Source organism: Oncorhynchus nerka, linkage group LG5 (assembly GCF_034236695.1).
Source record: "Oncorhynchus nerka isolate Pitt River linkage group LG5, Oner_Uvic_2.0, whole genome shotgun sequence".
Taxonomy (NCBI): Eukaryota; Metazoa; Chordata; class Actinopteri; order Salmoniformes; family Salmonidae; genus Oncorhynchus; species Oncorhynchus nerka.
In genome coordinates this window covers 10752061-10772349 of record NC_088400.1, presented here as the reverse complement: position 1 = coordinate 10772349, position 20289 = coordinate 10752061, and the positions used below count along the sequence as shown (strand labels likewise).

General features: G+C 41.1%; 2 protein-coding genes across 2 annotated transcripts; both read left to right on the top strand.

Moving 5' to 3' along the window:
• Positions 1-55: 55 nt before the first annotated feature.
• Positions 56-4129, top strand: LOC115129186 (transmembrane emp24 domain-containing protein 9). The gene is made up of 5 exons (XM_029659278.2): positions 56-243; positions 883-983; positions 1139-1264; positions 1447-1593; positions 2122-4129. The coding sequence occupies exons 1-5, from the start codon at positions 111-113 to the stop codon at positions 2269-2271; spliced, it is 657 nt and encodes a 218-aa protein (XP_029515138.1). The 5' UTR covers positions 56-110; the 3' UTR covers positions 2272-4129.
• An 83-nt stretch (positions 4130-4212) lies between these two features.
• Positions 4213-14381, top strand: LOC115129185 (beta-1,4-galactosyltransferase 7-like). The gene is made up of 6 exons (XM_029659277.2): positions 4213-5084; positions 7762-8094; positions 8329-8554; positions 11722-11805; positions 12043-12147; positions 12291-14381. Exons 1-6 carry the CDS (start codon positions 4945-4947, stop codon positions 12444-12446), a joined length of 1044 nt encoding a protein of 347 aa, XP_029515137.1. The 5' UTR covers positions 4213-4944; the 3' UTR covers positions 12447-14381.
• The last annotated feature ends 5908 nt before the right edge of the window (positions 14382-20289 follow it).

The following is a 20289-nucleotide window of genomic DNA, read 5'->3' as shown; positions in this document are numbered from 1 at the left end:
AGTGTTGATTGGACGATGGTAAGTGATAGTTTACGTGGCATTGATGTCTGCGCAGACTCGAATCACAACATCCGTCCTCTGTAACCGGCTGGAAGATTGTGGCAGTCAAAATGCGGTCTTGTGTGTTGTCAGTTTTGCTTTTGAACGTTTATTACACATTTGTTTCCTCGCTGTACTTTCACATCGGGGAGACTGAGAAGAAATGCTTCATAGAGGAAATTCCGGATGAAACGATGATCATCGGTCAGTGTCTTGTGGCCATTGGGATTGCTATGCTATTTAGCCTTGGGAAGTCAGCTAACAGCTAGCGAGCTAGTTTGTTTGCTAATTCGTCAAACTAGCTTCCGAATTCGAGTTAACATTTAGTCAGCAATCTAGTTATCTAGCCAGCCAACATTAAACTGTAGAGGGGGCAGTGAACTTACTTTTCAGTTGGTAGACTTGGCTAGCTAGCTACTCATATTCACGAGCAGGCTAACCAGCTAGCTAACGTTAGCTATTCAAATAAAGTTCATTGGTTGCGTAATTACACATATTTGTAGAAGTTATCGCGTGTAGAGCGAAAATCGTATGTTTCTAGCTACAACGATACAGTAATACCTAACAAAAACAAGCAGATACCTGTCGTTGATGTCCTCCCCTAGCTAGAACTGTAATATTGGAAATAGGTTACTCGTGCTTTTGATAATTTAATAAATAAACCATGGAACTACATATTTTACTGTCTTACCATCCATATACTGTTTAACACACTGTAGGTCTTGCCCAGAATCAACCCCTGGCCCTAACAGTTTACTTCCTAACTAGGCACTTGTAAGGATTGGACCGTAGAAGCAATCATTGGCTGGCATGTGTAAACAATTGTATTTTCTCTTTTTTTAGGAAACTATCGTACACAATTGTACGACAAGCAGAAAGAAGAGTACCTACCTGCCACACAGGGTCTGGGGATGTTTGTTGAGGTGAAAGACCCTGATGAGAAGGTAGGATACTACACTTTGCAACTAGTCATTCACTTCATATGGTATTCTCTGAGAGAGAGACTTGTGAGAACAATCATGACCCAAACTGCATTGAATTGAATAGTGATGATACTGAAAAAGTTGTTCTTTCTGTGTGTTTCCTGTCTGGGCTCTAGGTGATCCTGTCTCGTCAGTACGGCTCAGAGGGAAGATTCACCTTCACCTCTCACACCCCAGGAGAACATCGGATCTGCCTTCACTCCAACTCCTCCAAGTTTGCCCTCTTCGCTGGAGGAATGCTTGTAAGTACATTAGTGTGACAAATGTGGGGGAAGGCTATTGCACTCACAAAATGCATATGAATTGTGGGTCAATAAGAACAGTTAATGGCAGGATGCAGGGGGTGTAACAGTAGAGGGTAAAAAAGTAAATACCCACATTGATTCTCCTCTCAATTGCTGTGAACCACCCTTTTTTTCCTCAGAGAGTTCACCTGGACATCCAAGTGGGAGAGCACACCAATAACTATGCAGAGATTGCAGCCAAAGACAAGCTGACAGAGCTGCAGCTGAGAGTGAGACAGCTGGTGGAGCAGGTGGACCAGATCCAGAAGGAGCAGAACTATCAGAGGGTGAGTACATCATCTGTCCTGCTGAGTAAAGCCCTGGACACGCCGGTAGTGTTTACCAGCCAAGGCTATTTAGCACCTCTGAACAGAGTGCCAGCTATAATTCGCTAATCAAGTCTAGATGTAGAAAAATGCTAAAATAATGTCAGACACGTACTGGCGGATGGTCCCTAAAACACACCGAGCGGAATGAAAGCGAGATGATCAGCAGACCGCCATTTGGTGCGATGTTTTCTCCTTCAAATATAATGAAATGTCTGTTCAAGGCAAACTTAAGACATTTGCTAAATTGCAAATAGACCTCTAGCCCCCATACTCTAGCCACTCCTGTAAATCTGAGGGAGGGGATTGGATATATATAAGCATGTGAGTAACACCTTACTATATTCTTCTGAATGGCTAGGTTGAAATATCACCATATTGCTTCCACTTATCCAATCCTGTCAGATCTACTAGTGAGTAGATTCAGGAAATTCATTGCCTTGGCTCGTGTGCTACTATTTGTATTTATAATTGCTCTGTCTTTTTCAGTACCGCGAGGAGCGCTTCAGGCAGACCAGTGAGAGCACCAACCAGAGGGTTCTGTGGTGGTCCATCATTCAGACATTGATCCTTGTGGCCATTGGCTTCTGGCAGATGAGACACCTCAAAAGTTTCTTTGAGGCCAAGAAATTAGTGTAAACATGCACTCTCATATTGTCGTTTCTGAGTCCGGATTGGGGATCAAATCAGTAAATTCAGGAAGTTAACTTACACACCATTCTTGAATTGAAAATTCCCCCATTGTTTTCTGAGGCATTTTTCATGAATCAATTCAATTTGAAAGAACTTCCTGAATTGATATGTGTATTGAACACAACCCTGATCTGAATGCAGTACTTAAACATTAGTGAGAATGTGTGATATCTCCCAGAAGTATGTGTACAGATGGGTGAGGTTACCGTTCTATCAGTGAAAACCCAGTTACTTTTTATTTTGGAGGGGCTCTGCTTTTGGATTTTTAAGACCCTTTTGTGACTTTGATATTCCCTGTTTCTGTAAGAACACTGTTTGCAATTGGTTTTTATTTATGATCTTCTACTGTATGCTCTATGTTTTACATTTGGCTGGGGAAAAAATTATATTGTACTATCGATATCAAACATTGGACTGATAATATCAAACATTGTTAAAACAGCTAATGTATTTTTTTCACCTCATAAACCGCCCCCCCCGACATCCCATAAGATATTTCTGTAGCACTGTTTGTGACTAGAATGCCTGTCAGTCATATTCCAGGCTGCATCTCTTCTCTCAGCATAACAGGTGTGTTTTCAAACTGATTAGACGTTGTTCTCACTCTACATGCATTGTAATGGGGTTTTTGTTACTGGCTGAGAGAGAGAGCACCTATTTTGGTTTAGAGCCCTACAACAGAAATGGTGACTTGATTTATGAAATGTATTTGTGGTCATCGGTGCATACTGATCTTTACGTTTTTATTTAGCATCAAATGAATGTACGTTTCAACCCCCGATATATTTAGTTGTTGGTCGTGGTCTGTGTGTTTAGAAACAAAGACATCTAGAATATGCAGAATTTTAAATTGAAGATCTTGAAACTTGGGAACTTTCTCTTGTTAACCGGTATCCGTTTTCGCAAAGCACCTCTGAGTAGATCTGCTGATCTAGTATCTGTTATCCCTTGTTATTCATTTTGATTTAAAAGGAGAAACCGATCCTAGATCAGCACTTGTACTCTGATGCTTTCTGAATATGGGCGCTGTCTGTTTTATTTCTGAAGTTGGAAAGTGAGATAAGAGACATAAAGCTTTGGTTAAAGGTTGGTGCCAGAGTGTCTGATGTTAATATGGTAGTTTCATGGAAGACTTTGACATACTAGCTATACATTTGCTGAAGTACGAAAGCAGTTCACACCGTTTTTCCCAAACTTGCTGAATACACTGCCAAATATGTTCCCTTATCGCAATCTACTGGCTTGATGGTGGTCAAGTGAACATTGGTTGTTTTTTCATCTGTGCTTGCATATCTAAGTGAACCTAGAGAGGTTTTGGTTTGTCCATTTCCTTTCTGCAAATACTCAGGTAGAGTTTTGAAGACACTGATTTAATTAAATTTGATTAAATAAAGAATTGTTGTCCAGGTTAACAGGTTTGCTCCAGTTCTCATCATGTACAATGAGTTGATTTGTGTGTAAACATCCATTGTACACTTGAAAAGTATTTAGCCAGAAAGCAGTCATTGCTTCTTGTCACAAAACAATTTGACCTACACTGGATCTTTTTTTTGCAGAAAATATTTTTGTTCAATTAATCCGTTTTTTGTTTGTCCTTAATAATTCCACAAACTGTTCCTTGTTGAATTAGTGCATCATTGGTGGGTTTTTTGCATTTATATGGTTAGATACAGTATCAGAGATTTCGAGTATGATTTTAATCAGTTGGTACTGGTTTGTTTTGGGTGGGGGGGATTTTAATTTTAGATTATGTAATTGTCAAAACTTTATTAAATTGCACTAAAAAATAAAGTTGTCACCAATGGCTAGCCATCCTGAATGATTGTTTTCCACCGACACTTTGCCCAACAAAAATATTAGATCAGTGGTGGGACCATCCATAGGGAATGCGTTCTATAGTTCCGCAAATGCATAGGAACGTTGTCTTTATAACGTGTTTCCCCCGGAGCAATATCATAGGCGGACCTTATAAATTCAGGTGTTGATATTTTCTTGTGTAGAAACTCTTTAGCGAAATAACTAATTATTTCAATGTAACTTTCGTATGGTAGTGTGTGAAATACAGTTTATTATTGAAACAAATTATATTTGTATAGTTTGTTGCTAGACTTTTTTGTTTCCCGAAATCCACGTGTCTCACCACAGAACAATATTTGGTCTCATTGTGCAGTAGGACATGGATAGGAACAACATTTCCTTGCTCTGCTATGTTGCAACGTGTACACCCGGGGCGTCGTCATTACGCCGTTTCTGTTGTAAAACGTTTCTTAAACAGAATGAAACGAGGCGGGACCAACCTTAATTTGTCCAATAGAAACTCTCGTTTTAGTTGCTAAACGTTCTGCAACTGTTTGGACTAATGATTACACCCCTGCTAGGTAGCTATCAGCGAGCAGCAATGTTGCTCTGTTATTAGCCAGCGTCAAGCCAAAGCTTTGCCAATGTAATAAGAACATTGGCACGGCATTTCACTTTCAGTAACCAAAGGCGTAATGTGATATTTCGAGGAAGAATATGACAAGAACACCAGTTGGACAGCCAAATAATCCGACTGCAAAGGAGAGAGCCAGGAATAATGAAGAGGTTCGATTGTAGAATCACGACGACATTCTCTGTTTTATGAGGAGCTACTGTCAGAATCTGGGGAATAGCATAACTGGATTTTTCTGTGAAATCTTGAAGCTGTTGTCATTTGCAACCTCGAAAATGATGTATTCATCAAGAAGGAAACCAGTCCTCTATTTCAAAGAAGACCGAAGGTAAAACATAACGGTAGACCTGATGTTCACAATGACCCTATCCTAGGATTAGTCTAGATGAGTGAACCGATATTAGCAAGCTAGTAAATGTTTCATTTTTATCTACTAGCTTGTTAATCATACCAATACACTAATAACGTTACTGTAGGTACACTAAAAACGAAATCTCTGGCTATTACATTGGTACACTAGCCTATTTCTTTAAAAACGAATGCAGCTGGTGTAAATTGATTGCAGTCAGATGTTTAAGATGGTTGAAATATTTCTTAGTATTGTTCAACCTCAAAGAAATGAGACACTAAAAGTACCTCATCCAGAGGAGTGTTGTTGACTACATTTACATTTACATTTACATTTAAGTAAATAGAAGAGTGTTATCAGTGAGTTGATGGGGACAACAGAAGAAGAGTGTTATCAGTGAGGAGATGGGGACAACAGAAGAAGAGTGTTATCAGTGAGTAGATGAGGACAACAGAAGAGTGTTATCAGTGAGTAGATGAGGACAATAGAAGAGTGTTATCAGTGAGGAGATGGGGACAACAGAAGAATAGTGTTATCAGTGAGGAGATGGGGACAACAGAAGAAGAGTGTTATCAGTGAGGAGATGAGGACAACAGAAGAAGAGTGTTATCAGTGAGTAGATGAGGACAATAGAAGAGTGTTATCAGTGAGTTGATGGGGACAATAGAAGAGTGTTATCAGTGAGGAGATGAGGACAATAGAAGAGTGTTATCAGTGAGGAGATGAGGACAACAGAAGAAGAGTGTTATCAGTGAGGAGATGAGGACAATAGAAGAGTGTTATCAGTGAGTAGATGAGGACAACAGAAGAAGAGTGTTATCAGTGAGTAGATGAGGACAATAGAAGAGTGTTATCAGTGAGTTGATGGGGACAACAGAAGAAGAGTGTTATCAGTGAGTAGATGAGGACAACAGAAGAAGAGTGTTATCAGTGAGTAGATGAGGACAATAGAAGAGTGTTATCAGTGAGTTGATGGGGACAATAGAAGAGTGTTATCAGTGAGTTGATGGGGACAATAGAAGAGTGTTATCAGTGAGTAGATGAGGACAACAGAAGAAGAGTGTTATCAGTGAGGAGATGAGGACAATAGAAGAGTGTTATCAGTGAGTAGATGAGGACAACAGAAGAAGAGTGTTATCAGTGAGTAGATGAGGACAATAGAAGAGTGTTATCAGTGAGTTGATGGGGACAATAGAAGAGTGTTATCAGTGAGTAGATGAGGACAATAGAAGAGTGTTATCAGTGAGTTGATGGGGACAATAGAAGAGTGTTATCAGTGAGTTGATGGGGACAACAGAAGAGTGTTATCAGTGAGGAGATGAGGACAATAGAAGAAGAGTGTTATCAGTGAGTTGATGGGGACAATAGAAGAGTGTTATCAGTGAGTTGATGGGGACAATAGAAGAGTGTTATCAGTGAGTTGATGGGGACAACAGAAGAAGAGTGTTATCAGTGAGGAGATGAGGACAACAGAAGAAGAGTGTTATCAGTGAGGAGATGAGGACAACAGAAGAAGAGTGTTATCAGTGAGTTGATGGGGACAATAGAAGAGTGTTATCAGTGAGGAGATGAGGACAACAGAAGAAGAGTGTTATCAGTGAGTTGATGGGGACAATAGAAGAGTGTTATCAGTGAGTAGATGAGGACAACAGAAGAAGAGTGTTATCAGTGAGTAGATGAGGACAATAGAAGAGTGTTATCAGTGAGTTGATGAGGACAACAGAAGAAGAGTGTTATCAGTGAGGAGATGAGGACAACAGAAGAAGAGTGTTATCAGTGAGGAGATGAGGACAATAGAAGAGTGTTATCAGTGAGTAGATGAGGACAACAGAAGAAGAGTGTTATCAGTGAGGAGATGAGGACAACAGAAGAGTGTTATCAGTGAGTTGATGAGGACAACAGAAGAAGAGTGTTATCAGTGAGTAGATGAGGACAATAGAAGAGTGTTATCAGTGAGTTGATGAGGACAACAGAAGAAGAGTGTTATCAGTGAGGAGATGAGGACAACAGAAGAGTGTTATCAGTGAGTTGATGAGGACAACAGAAGAAGAGTGTTATCAGTGAGTAGATGAGGACAATAGAAGAGTGTTATCAGTGAGTAGATGAGGACAACAGAAGAAGAGTGTTATCAGTGAGTAGATGAGGACAATAGAAGAGTGTTATCAGTGAGGAGATGAGGACAATAGAAGAGTGTTATCAGTGAGGAGATGAGGACAATAGAAGAGTGTTATCAGTGAGGAGATGAGGACAATAGAAGAGTGTTATCAGTGAGTTGATGGGGACAACAGAAGAAGAGTGTTATCAGTGAGTAGTTGTCTACAATAGAAGAAAAGTAATCGGTGAGTAGATGAGGACAATAGAAGTGTGTTGCTCTCAGATTTTGTTGTGTGAAATAATGTTGGTGGGTTGATTTTTAGTTTGATTTCTGGTAAAATTGTGTGATAGTATTTTAAACCAGCCATTCCTTACAATCTAGACGTAGCCATTGCATACAGTGTGTGTGGGTTTGGTTGTGTAAGCGTTTAATGTACAATACTTATGCCTAGCTGAGTTAATGCTACTAATCCTCTCACTTGGTCAGTTTGTGGTTCAGGTGTGTAACATACCATAGATTGACTGCACTACATTGCTGAATGAGACTTGCTATTACTTTCAGATTCTGGTCTGGGAAATGCACAGTCTACAAACTATTTGGTCTGTGTGTGGTGCTGGTACTGGTCTCCCTCCTATGGCTCCAACTCAGCTGTACAGGAGACATGAGCCGGGTTGTAGTGGATGACGGACGCATCCCCCATCAGCCTTGTCCGCTGGAGAGACAGGCATCCGCTGCGGACGACCCTTCCTGGGGTCCTCACAAGCTGGCCCTCCTGATACCTTTCAGGGAGAGGTTTGAGGAGCTGCTGGTGTTTGTCCCCTTCATGCACACCTTCTTGAACAACAAGAAAATACTGCATAAGATCTTTGTAATTAACCAGATGGATCACTATCGGTAAGTGATGGAAGACTCATTAGTCATTAGGCCAACAACAGAAGTGCTGTTACTGTCTAATCTGACGGTCACAATATGTTTTCTATTCTATTTTAGTCCAGTGGTTGTTGATGAATTCTGATTGGCACAGGGGAACTATAGTCTGGATGTGTGCCTCTTTGATTTGCACCTTACCAATGAAATATTGACTCCTCCTGGTAGTAAATAATGAGTTCCACCCATATCTCACCGCAGGTTCAACAGAGCCTCTCTCATTAACGTTGGTTACACGGAGAGTGGTAACGACACTGATTACATCGCCATGCATGATGTGGACTTGTTACCTCTGAATGAAGCTCTGGACTATGGTTTCCCAGAGGAGGGCCCGTTCCACGTGGCCTCACCAGAGCTGCACCCCCTGTATCACTACAAGACATACGTGGGAGGAATCCTGCTGCTCACCAAACAGCATTATCACATGGTAGGTTAGCCTGTTGTTTGTTAATCAGTCATTATCACATGGCCTGTTGTTTGTTTATCAGTCATTATCACATGGCCTGTTGTTTGTTAATCAGTCATTATCACATGGCCTATTGTTTGTTTATCAGTCATTATCACATGGCCTATTGTTTGTTAATCAGTCATTATCACATGGCCTATTGTTTGTTTATCAGTCATTATCACATGGCCTATTGTTTGTTAATCAGTCATTATCACATGGCCTATTGTTTGTTTATCAGTCATTATCACATGGCCTGTTGTTTGTTAATCAGTCATTATCACATGGCCTATTGTTTGTTAATCAGTCATTATCACATGGCCTATTGTTTGTTAATCAGTCATTATCACATGGCCTGTTGTTTGTTAATCAGTCATTATCACATGGCCTGTTGTTTGTTAATCAGTCATTATCACATGGCCTGTTGTTTGTTAATCAGTCATTAACACATGGCCTGTTGTTTGTTAATCAGTCATTATCACATGGCCTGTTGTTTGTTAATCAGTCATTATCACATGGCCTGTTGTTTGTTAATCAGTCATTATCACATGGCCTATTGTTTGTTAATCAGTCATTATCACATGGCCTATTGTTTGTTTATCAGTCATTATCACATGGCCTATTGTTTGTTAATCAGTCATTATCACATGGCCTATTGTTTGTTTATCAGTCATTATCACATGGCCTGTTGTTTGTTAATCAGTCATTATCACATGGCCTATTGTTTGTTAATCAGTCATTATCACATGGCCTGTTGTTTGTTAATCAGTCATTATCACATGGCCTGTTGTTTGTTAATCAGTCATTATCACATGGCCTGTTGTTTGTTAATCAGTCATTATCACATGGCCTGTTGTTTGTTAATCAGTCATTAACACATGGCCTGTTGTTTGTTAATCAGTCATTATCACATGGCCTGTTGTTTGTTAATCAGTCATTATCACATGGCCTGTTGTTTGTTAATCAGTCATTATCACATGGCCTATTGTTTGTTAATCAGTCATTATCACATGGCCTATTGTTTGTTTATCAGTCATTATCACATGGCCTATTGTTTGTTTATCAGTCATTAACACATGGTAGGTTAGCCTGTTGTTTGTTAATCAGTCATTATCACATGGCCTATTGTTTGTTAATCAGTCATTATCACATGGTAGGTTAGCCCATTGTTAAGATAATCATTCATTATCAGTAATAATAGACAGCACTTCAGAGCTCTAGTACATTCAATTCATTATTTACCCATACACATATTCTAATAAAGCTTGCTTACAAGCCCTTTCCCAACAATGCAGAGTTTAAAAATAGTAACACGTGAGGAATCAAATAAAATACACAAGAATGGAGCTATATACAGGAAGTACCAGATCAATGTGGAGCTATATACAGGATGTACCAGTACCAGATCAATGTGGAGCTATATACAGGAAGTACCAGTACCAGATCAATGTGGAGCTATATACAGGAAGTACCAGATCAATGTGGAGCTATATACAGGAAGTACCAGTACCAGATCAATGTGGAGCTATATACAGGAAGTACCAGTACCAGATCAGTGTGGAGCTATATTTTTAATTTTTTTATTTTACTAGGCAAGTCAGTTAAGAACTAATTCTTATTTTCAATGACGGCCTAGGAACAGTGGGTTAACTGCCTGTTCAGGGGCAGAACGACAGATTTGTACCTTGTCAGCTCGAGGATTCGAACTTGCAACCTTTCGGTTACTAGTCCAACGCTCTAACCACTAGGCTACCCTACAGGAAGTATCAGTACCAGATCAATGTGGAGCTATATACAGGAAGTATCAGTACCAGATCAGTGTGGAGCTATATACAGGAAGTACCAGAACCAGATCAATGTGCAGGGTATTTAAGGTAGATATGTACATGAAGGCAGGGTAAAGTGACTAGACATCAGGATAGATAATAATAAGGTATTTAAGGTTGATATGTACATGAAGGCAGGGTAAAGTGACTAGACATCAGGATAGATAATAATAAGGTATTTAAGGTTGATATGTACATGAAGGCAGGGTAAAGTGTCTAGTCATCAGGATAGATAATAAGGTATTTGAGGTAGATATGTACATGAAGGCAGGGTAAAGTGACTAGACATCAGGATAGATAATAATAAGGTATTTGAGGTAGATATGTACATGAAGGCAGGGTAAAGTGACTAGACATCAGGATAGATAATAATAAGGTATTTGAGGTAGATATGTACATGAAGGCAGGGTAAAGTGACTAGACATCAGGATAGATAATAATAAGGTATTTGAGGTAGATATGTACATGAAGGCAGGGTAAAGTGACTAGACATCAGGATAGATAAGGTATTTGAGGTAGATATGTACATGAAGGCAGGGTAGAGTGTCTAGTCATCAGGATAGATAATAATAAGGTATTTGAGGTAGATATGTACATGAAGGCAGGGTAAAGTGACTAGGCATCAGGATAGATAATAATAAGGTATTTGAGGTAGATATGTACATGAAGGCAGGGTAAAGTGACTAGACATCAGGATAGATAATAAGGTATTTGAGGTAGATATGTACATGAAGGCAGGGTAAAGTGACTAGTCATCAGGATAGATAATAATAAGGTATTTGAGGTAGATATGTACATGAAGGCAGGGTAAGATATGTACATGAAGGCAGGGTAAAGTGACTAGACATCAGGATAGATAATAAGGTATTTGAGGTAGATATGTACATGAAGGCAGGGTAAAGTGACTAGTCATCAGGATAGATAATAATAAGGTATTTGAGGTAGATATGTACATGAAGGCAGGGTAAAGTGACTAGGCATCAGGATAGATAATAAGGTATTTGAGGTAGATATGTACATGAAGGCAGGGTAAAGTGACTAGGCATCAGGATAGATAATAGTAAGGTATTTGAGGTAGATATGTACATGAAGGCAGGGTAAAGTGACTAGGCATCAGGATAGATAATAATAAGGTATTTAAGGTAGATATGTACATGAAGGCAGGGTAAAGTGACTAGGCATCAGGATAGATAATAATAAGGTATTTGAGGTAGATATGTACATGAAGGCAGGGTAAAGTGACTAGACATCAGGATAGATAATAATGATTGTACAGGGTGGTGGTGTGTTGTTTTAGCTGTGTCGTGTTCTGTGTTCCTGAAGTGCAACGGCATGTCCAACCGGTTCTGGGGATGGGGAAGAGAAGACGATGAGTTCTACAGGAGACTAAGAACTGCTGGATTACAGGTAAACCAGGACTGTCCTTTATGTGTCACAAAGAGACAGAGATCGCTGGCTAATCCTTAAAATTACTCCAAAAGAATGACAAGCCAATGACTGATAAGCATCAGTATCTGACTCCTCTACCTACACATTAGGAAAACTACAGAGTACATTTGCATGTAGACCAGTAAAAAAAAAACTGTTGCCATGTCTCTAAATACAAGGAATAATATAATCAATCTGTCATTTTCTGTTTGCCAGCTCTTCAGGCCCAGTGGGATAAAAACAGGGTATAAAACCTTTCGCCACATCCATGACCCTGCCTGGAGGAAGAGAGACCAGAAGAGAATGGCTGCACAGAAACAGGTAGAGATGCATTCACTGGGAACCTCCTACTGTGTTGTATTGCTATGTGTTGCATTTCGAGATAGACGGATACTGGATTGATCTCTTTGGTTGTATTTCTAATCACACTACTGACATTGTTTTTCTCTCCTCATTTTTGGAAGGAACAATTCAAGGTTGACCCTGAGGGCGGGTTGACTAACTTGCAGTACAAGGTGGAGTCGAGACAGGAGCTGACTATTAGTGGAGCCCCTGTCACTGTCCTCAACATCAAACTGGAGTGTGACACAGACAAGACTCCCTGGTGTCTGCTGAACTAATAGGACCCCAATGATAGACCCATGCTTCCTCTCACCTGGGTTATGTTCATTATCCACCAAACGGAATAAAACAGACTAAAACAGGGAGGGACTACCTGAGCTTCTCCAATAAGAAACACTTGTTTTTGTGTGCCCTAATGAATGTGACCCTGGCACTACAGAGGGGTGATGTTTCCCCTACTTGAAGTGTCTGGAAGACATGGATAAAAAAAATGTAGATTATTATTTTATTTTTTTCTCAAAAAAACGCATCAGAAGATATGGCCGACCCAGAGAAGAGGCTTTGGCCTTTGACCCCAGCAACACCTTCCCTCATTGGAGAGATGGAATGTATTTATATTGAACTAGCTATATGATGTCATCCTTTAGAACTGTATGTCTAACTTGCATTCAGAACTGTGAGTGACTGGATCTGTGAATGACTGGATCTGTGAGTGACTGGATCCGTGAGTGACTGGATCCGTGAGTGACTGGATCTGTGAGTGACTGGATCTGTGAGTGACTGGATCCGTGAGTGATTGGATCCGTGAGTGACTGGATCCGTGAGTGACTGGATCTGTCAGTGACTGGATCCGTGAATGTCTGGATCCGTGAGTGACTGGATCCGTGAGTGACTGGATCCGTGAGTGACTGGATCCGTGAGTGATTGGATCCGTGAGTGACTGGATCCGTCAGTGACTGGATCTGTAAGTGACTGGATCCGTGAGTGACTGGATCCGTGAGTGACTGGATCCGTGAGTGACTGGATCTGTGAGTGACTGGATCCGTGAGTGACTGGTTCTGTGAGTGACTGGATCTCATGCAGGCCTAACTTCAGGGGCTTTGAACTACAGACACTTTGCCAATATTGACGATACATGAAAGGAAAGTTGTACTGAAATAATAAGCAATGGCTTTTGTATCTGTTTGTTTGTTTGTTTGTTTATTTATTGTTACCCTTATTTTACTTGGTAAGTTGACTGAGAACACATTCTCATTTACAGCAACGACCTGGGGAATAGTTACAGGAGGGGGGATGAATGAGCCAATTGGAAGCTGGGGATGATTAGATGACCATGATGGTTTGAGGGTCAGATTGGGAATTTAGCCAGGACACCGGGGTTAACACCCCTCCTCTTGTGATAAGTGTCATGGGATCTTTAGTGACCACAGAGAGTCAAAACACACGTTTAATGTCCCATCTGAAAGACTGCACCTTACACAGAGCAATGTCCCCAATCACTGCCGTGGAGGCATTGGGATATTTATTTAGACCAGAGGAAAGGGGTGCCTCCTGGCCCTCCAACACCACTTCCAGCAGCATCTGGGCTGGACCAACACTGCTGAGCTTCAGAGGCCAGCCAGCAGTAGGATGTAGGGATGGTTTTCTGCTGGGTGTGATCCAGATGGACCATTTGCACTTTTCAGGAGTCCCTCTGTCCTTCAGCTGAAGTCTGCAATAATGTCTGGCTTAATATATTATCATCAGAGTTACTATGATGGGGTTTTCTTTCCGACATTGTAATGCACCGGATTGGCATGCCATTTCCATGATCCGTAGCGTTGTATCCTCATCCGGTATCCATTGTAACCCGCCAGGTGCTCAACTGGTAGTGAGTTGAGTGTCAGGGTGCCATTTCCATGATCCGTAGCGTTGTATCCTCATCCGGTATCCATTGTAACCCGCCACGTGCTCAACTGGTAGTGAGTTGAGTGTCAGGGTGCCATTTAGACTTTTTTGGTGATGGTAAAACAGTTAAGGTTTACAGCTGTGCTTTAGAAGGTTATCAGAGACCGACTAGGTATTTTGGGGTAAATGAAGGTGTGTTTACAACAGTTTGGCCATATACCATACTGCTGTAATGTATTTTTGAATGACCAGACAAGTCAATGGTACCGTCAATGTATTTGTACAATAGTCTGTATGTATGTAAATGAAGTTATGAGTCAAAAACATGGGGAAAGCATGCATTGTCTTTTTTCTCCCCTCATTTATAAAGTTCTTCATTGTACATAATATAAGTGAACACATCTGTATTGTATTTTCAATACTTAACATCATCCATTTGATCTGATTGAAGTTCTGTCTGACAGAAGACCATTGTACCTGAGCTTTGTTCTGTTGACATCCCTCACTATAATTGGATACAGCACATGTTGCAGTTTATCTACTCAAGAAATGAATATTAGGGTACTCTCTGATTTGAGAGTGTAAATTAAGGTGTGTTAGTAGCCTGTCATTCCAGGTGTGACTTTAATCTTACTGATCCTGTAAACAGACGGTAATGAGTACTTTCACACACTCTTGAAGTCAACCCTGCATTGTCTCACTGGTTATAGACAAGCCTAATTTTGAATCCACTAGAAATGTAAAAACAGACACTTGTACCACTACCAAGAAGTCTACAATATACTGTGTCTGTAATTTAGCATATGACATAAGTTTATAAAAATCGGGCATTACATGTTATGCATTTAAAGTCTGCTCAAGACTGTAGAAGTTATGCCTATTTCTGCTTCATGACTATTTTTTATTTAACCTTTATTTAACTAGGCAAGTCAGTTAAGAACAAATTCTTATTTACAATTACGGTCTACCAAAAGGCAAAAAGCCTCCTGCGGGAACAGGGGCTGGGATTAAAAATTTAAAAAATATAGGACAAAACACACATCAGAACAAGAGAGACACCACAACATTATATAAAGAGAGACCTAAGACAACAACATAGCATGGCAGCAACACATGACAACACTCAATAATGATTACCTTTGTGGTGATTTGTCACTTCAGCCCCGCATGCAAAGCCCCTGTCTGAAGTCTTTGTCAGGTCATAATTGATCCATCGGCTCTTGGTCGACCAGAACACCGCCCCATCACGACAGCTTTACACTAATCTCCTCAAAGTCGTTTTTGACTCGATGGGACAACACCTTTCAGGCCCTATCTTTTGAGGTGGGGTATAAAGTCCTCGCCTGGAGAAGGAGCCACATTGAGCCACACTCATCGGCGCAGCCTGAGCGCGAGTTCCTTCAACGGGACATCTTCTTTCTCCTTACCATCATATTTTCCTATTTGTGGTGGAGTAACGGACATCTCGTCATCGTTACCAAATAAGGTTCTATTAACGACAAAGACAAATAAAGCGTGCTCCTTCAGTGTTGAAGTTATCCTTTCCGTGGGTCCTTCCTGGGAAGCAGCTGCACAACAAGCCATGAACAACCAGCAACCAGGCGGAGGCGCAAGGCACCATCCGGCGATGCTGACTTGGTCGCATATTGGAGACACAAATTCACTTCACACAGTTTACTACCAGCATCTAAGTGGTTATAATCAAGGTCTGTATAACGGTGAGATCAATTTATGTCCTCAATGTTTCCGATTTGGATTGTTTTGGCCCAAGGGATATTAGCCTACATGATAGGTCTCGTATTGCATTGTCTTGTAAAACTGATGATCAGACTCCTCTTAATTACAAATGGAAAAGGGAATAGGTGTCATTGTGATAATGCAGGCCATGTTGGATAATGTGTAAGGAAGAATATCGTTTGGAAATTAATGTTTGTTTTCTCTGCAGGGCAACCGGGCAGGCTTTCCAGGGGAACCTTCGTGCGGAGATCTGGCAGGAGAATCCGTACCAGCTACACCGACGACTAGCTGACCAAACTAGAAGAAGTGTTCAGTAAGCAGCGGTACATGACCGGGACTGAGAAGATGCTTCTGGCCTCAGCGCTGAGACTGACCCAGACACAGGTCAAAGTCTGGTTCCAGAAAAGGAGAACGCGGTGGAGGAAGGCCCATGGGGACATTGCCGGTGTACCGGAGAGCCACGCTCACGGTGAAACACCGAGCAAGGAGGAGCAAGGAGACGGATGAGTTGATTTCCGTGGACAATGACGAGTCATGGGTGTATTTTTGATTTAAAGTTATATTACTAAATGCCTTGAGGCCATCACACACATTCACGGTGATTTATTGTCCAACAAGAGAGACTTGTCTATATTTTACCACTGTGTGGCCTGGCATGGGATGCTTCAGCTCGTCAATCAGCTATCAACTAGGCTGAAGATTTAGCCGTGTCATTTTTGTAATGTATTTTATATTCCACTTTCACAACATCTCTTATGTGATTTAGTTTTTTTCATCTCTTCCTTTTCACACAGACTTTTTTATTGTTTTTCTTTACAGTTTATGTTGTGCATTTATCCATGTACTGAACCCAGGATATAGGCCTAGCTTTCTGTACTGAACCCAGGATATAGGCCTAGCTTTCTATACTGAACCCAGGATATAGGCCTAGCTTTCTATACTGAACCCAGGATATAGGCCTAGCTTTCTATACTGAACCCAGGATATAGGCCTAGCTTTCTATACTGAACCCAGGATATAGGCCTAGCTTTCTGTACTGAACCCAGGATATAGGCCTAGCTTTCTATACTGAACCCAGGATATAGGCCTAGCTTTCTGTACTGAACCCAGGATATAGGCCTAGCTTTCTGTACTGAACCCAGGATATAGGCCTAGCTTTCTGTACTGAACCCAGGATATAGGCCTAGCCCTCTGTACTGAACCCAGGATATAGGCCTAGCTTTCTGTACTGAACCCAGGATATAGGCCTAGCCCTCTGTACTGAACCCAGAATATAGGCCTAGCTTTCTTTACTGAACCCAGGATATAGGCCTAGCCCTCTGTACTGAAACCAGGATATAGGCCTAGCCCTCTGTACTGAACCCAGGATATAGGCCTAGCCCTCTGTACTGAACCCAGGATATAGGCCTAGCTTTCTGTACTGAACCCAGGATATAGGCCTAGCCCTCTGTAGCTAGAAGAAATTGCTGAACCCAGGATATAGGCCTAGCTTTCTGTACTGAACCCAGGATATAGGCCTAGCCCTCTGTACTGAACCCAGAATATAGGCCTAGCTTTCTTTACTGAACCCAGGATATAGGCCTAGCCCTCTGTACTGAACCCAGGATATAGGCCTAGCCCTCTGTACTGAACCCAGGATATAGGCCTAGCCCTCTGTACTGAACCCAGGATATAGGCCTAGCTTTCTGTACTGAACCCAGGATATAGGCTTAGCCCTCTGTACTGAACCCAGGATATAGGCCTAGCCTCCTACTTCTATACTGCTGTTTTTTTCTGTTCTACTGATTACTGTCTCTATATGTTAGTTTTTACTGATATTTTTTAGCTACTTGATATGCAATTCGCTTGTATTTTTGTCTAATAAATCTTTGGTCTATAGATGAGAAATGGTGTACAATAATTTCCATATAGAAAATGCTGTGTCCAAAACAGAAAGTGTGGGTTTATTAAAGAACAAACTGCAAACAGCTATAAGTAAATATATAATCTAAATCGCTAAATTCTAATATACTCGAATGACAATAGTGTGATGGACACAAGACTGCAGGTATAGCCCCGAACTGAGCGACTAATGCATTATGGGCCACTACAGTCTGTTAATTCGTTTTCCATGAGTAAAGAAGTCGCTCCAGGCATACTGGCCCTCACTTAACCAGGTATTATGTTCCTAGAAGCCAGGTGTGTGGAGGTAAAAGCTTAAAGTCAGACCCAACACTGACATTCTTCTCCCTAATTGACCTTTATGGACTCGAGCTGACAGAGACAGGAAATGTTTGTGCGCGAGAGTAAATAAACGAGACCGCACTGAGAGAGAGACAGCAATTATAGGCGCGCAAAACGTCCCCCAATTTGAGCCTAAATATGCTTCAAGGTTAAATTGCAATTAGGTAGTAGATGGAAGTTTTCATTATGTAGATATTACAAAATATTACACGTGAAATTAATCAATATTATATACTTAACTATAATAAAGTTATAGTAATGCGGGGTACATTTTAAAAATCACATTGTTTAATTGAATTAAAACACATTTTTGCAAATAGGTAATTATGAAAAATATAAGGCCTTGTATTTTTTAAATTAAAATATATATCATCCATTCTTTCCCAGATCTCATTTGAACGTAACATCAATGTTATCTTAAAAAGCCACTAGAGAGCGCCATCAACATGGGCATTGACCAAATCAATTGAGCTCCCCCAGATAACCAATTAATTCACTTGACATCATTCATTTACCACCAAATTAAATGTAAATTCAAATAAATGATTAAACCAGCAGAGGATATGACAAAACTAGGTCTGACAACTTTGCCTTTGACAGCTGTACTTAACTAAGGCTATACTGTAAGTATTTGAATGAATAAAGTTATGAGTAAAATACTGAATTAATATCATAAACGAAGATGCATATTCAAGGGGACTGTTTCCATTCCTCATTCGATGTACTGAAACTATACATGTAATTTGTAATGACCTGACGTGTCGATGAATGTTCCATTCAACAGAGTTCTGTCCTTTGTAGCTTACTATATAGAATACCGTAAATGGCAGGCATTTCCTATAATACATCCTATTTCTGTTCCTTTCTGAATAGAGTAACCTCATTCCTTGTAAAAGGGACTTAACTCCAGTTAGCTGATTCAAGGCAGACCATGTAGGGGGACAATAATCACATTTTAACTCGGCTTTACTCCCCTGCATGCCTACAAAAACTCCAACTGCTTAATCCCTCTTTTCAGACCAGCAAAATCTATCATTAATTGCCAGAGGCAAAATTAATAGTTGTTAATGGCCGCCTGAATCAAAGGCTCCGGGGCTAGATCTGCCAGTTAAACCTATTAATTCTATACAGGGGGACTGGGCGGTATGGGATCGGTATAGGGGACAAGAGGGGTGGAGACAACTCCTTTGGGTCTCACTGGGCTCTTTGGCCCTTGGTGGTTCACATCAGCTTCCACAGGAGCAGATCATGAAAGATGGAAGCTGGGGGGGCTTTTGTGGTTCGTCCCTGATTATTTCTCCCCTGAAAGGACTGACATCTGTCCTGGGTTCCTGGGACTGGCTGAGTCTCTGATCTACTGGTACCCCCCCACCTCCGCCCTCTTCTCCCTCAACAACATCTAAGATGGTAACTACCAAAAGAGGGAGGGAAGGCACCCTGGACATAACATAAAGAAGCAATATTTCCAGACCTTTGACCTTAGTAAAAAAAATACCTCTTTAGTTGACCTATTCTCAAAATGAGTTTCATTTTGCAGACCTATAGGTCTATTCTATAAAGGACTTTCATTTTGCAAATCTATGTACAGTGCATTACGAAAGTATTCAGACCCCTTGACTTTTTCCACATTTTGTTACATTACATCCTTATTCTAAAATGTATTAAATTACCCCCCCCCCCCCTCCCTCCCACCCCCCCTCTTCAATCTACACACAATACCCGATAATGACAAAGCAAAACACATCTGTATTTGGGGAGTTTCTGCCATTCTTCTCTGCAGATCCTCTCAAGCTCTGTCAGGTTGGATGGGGAACATCACTGCACAGCTATTTTCAGGTCTCTCCAGAGATGTTCGATCGGGTTCAGGTCCGGGCTCTGGCTGAGCCACTCAAGGACATTCAGAGACTTGTCCTGAAGCCACTCCTGTGTTGTCTTGGCTGTGTGCTTACAGTCGTTGTCCTGTTGGAAGGTGAACCTTTGCCCCAGTCTGAGGTCCTGAGCACTCTGGAGCAGGTTTTCATCAAGAATCTCTCTGTACTTTGCTTCGTTCATCTTTCCCTCGATCCTGACTGGTCTCCCAGTCCCTGCCACTGAAAAAAATCCCCACAGCATGATGCTGCAACCACCAAGCTTCACCGTAGGGATGGTGCCAGGTTTCCTCCAGACGTGAAACTTGGCACTTGGCAAACAGTTCAATCTTGGTTTCATCAGACCAGAGCATCTTGTTTCTCATGGTCTGAGAGTGTTTAGGTGCCTTTTGGAAAACTCCAAGCG

Coding starts and splice junctions, on each gene's coding strand:
- LOC115129186 (XM_029659278.2), top strand. CDS start 111: ATGCGGTCTTGTGTGTTGTCAGTTTTGCTTTTGAACGTTTATTACACA. Junction 244..882: donor GGATGAAACGATGATCATCG/GTCAGTGTCTTG, acceptor CTCTTTTTTTAG/GAAACTATCGTACACAATTG. Junction 984..1,138: donor TGAAAGACCCTGATGAGAAG/GTAGGATACTAC, acceptor TCTGGGCTCTAG/GTGATCCTGTCTCGTCAGTA.
- LOC115129185 (XM_029659277.2), top strand. CDS start 4,945: ATGAGGAGCTACTGTCAGAATCTGGGGAATAGCATAACTGGATTTTTC. Junction 8,555..11,721: donor CCAAACAGCATTATCACATG/GTAGGTTAGCCT, acceptor GTGTTCCTGAAG/TGCAACGGCATGTCCAACCG. Junction 12,148..12,290: donor GAATGGCTGCACAGAAACAG/GTAGAGATGCAT, acceptor CATTTTTGGAAG/GAACAATTCAAGGTTGACCC.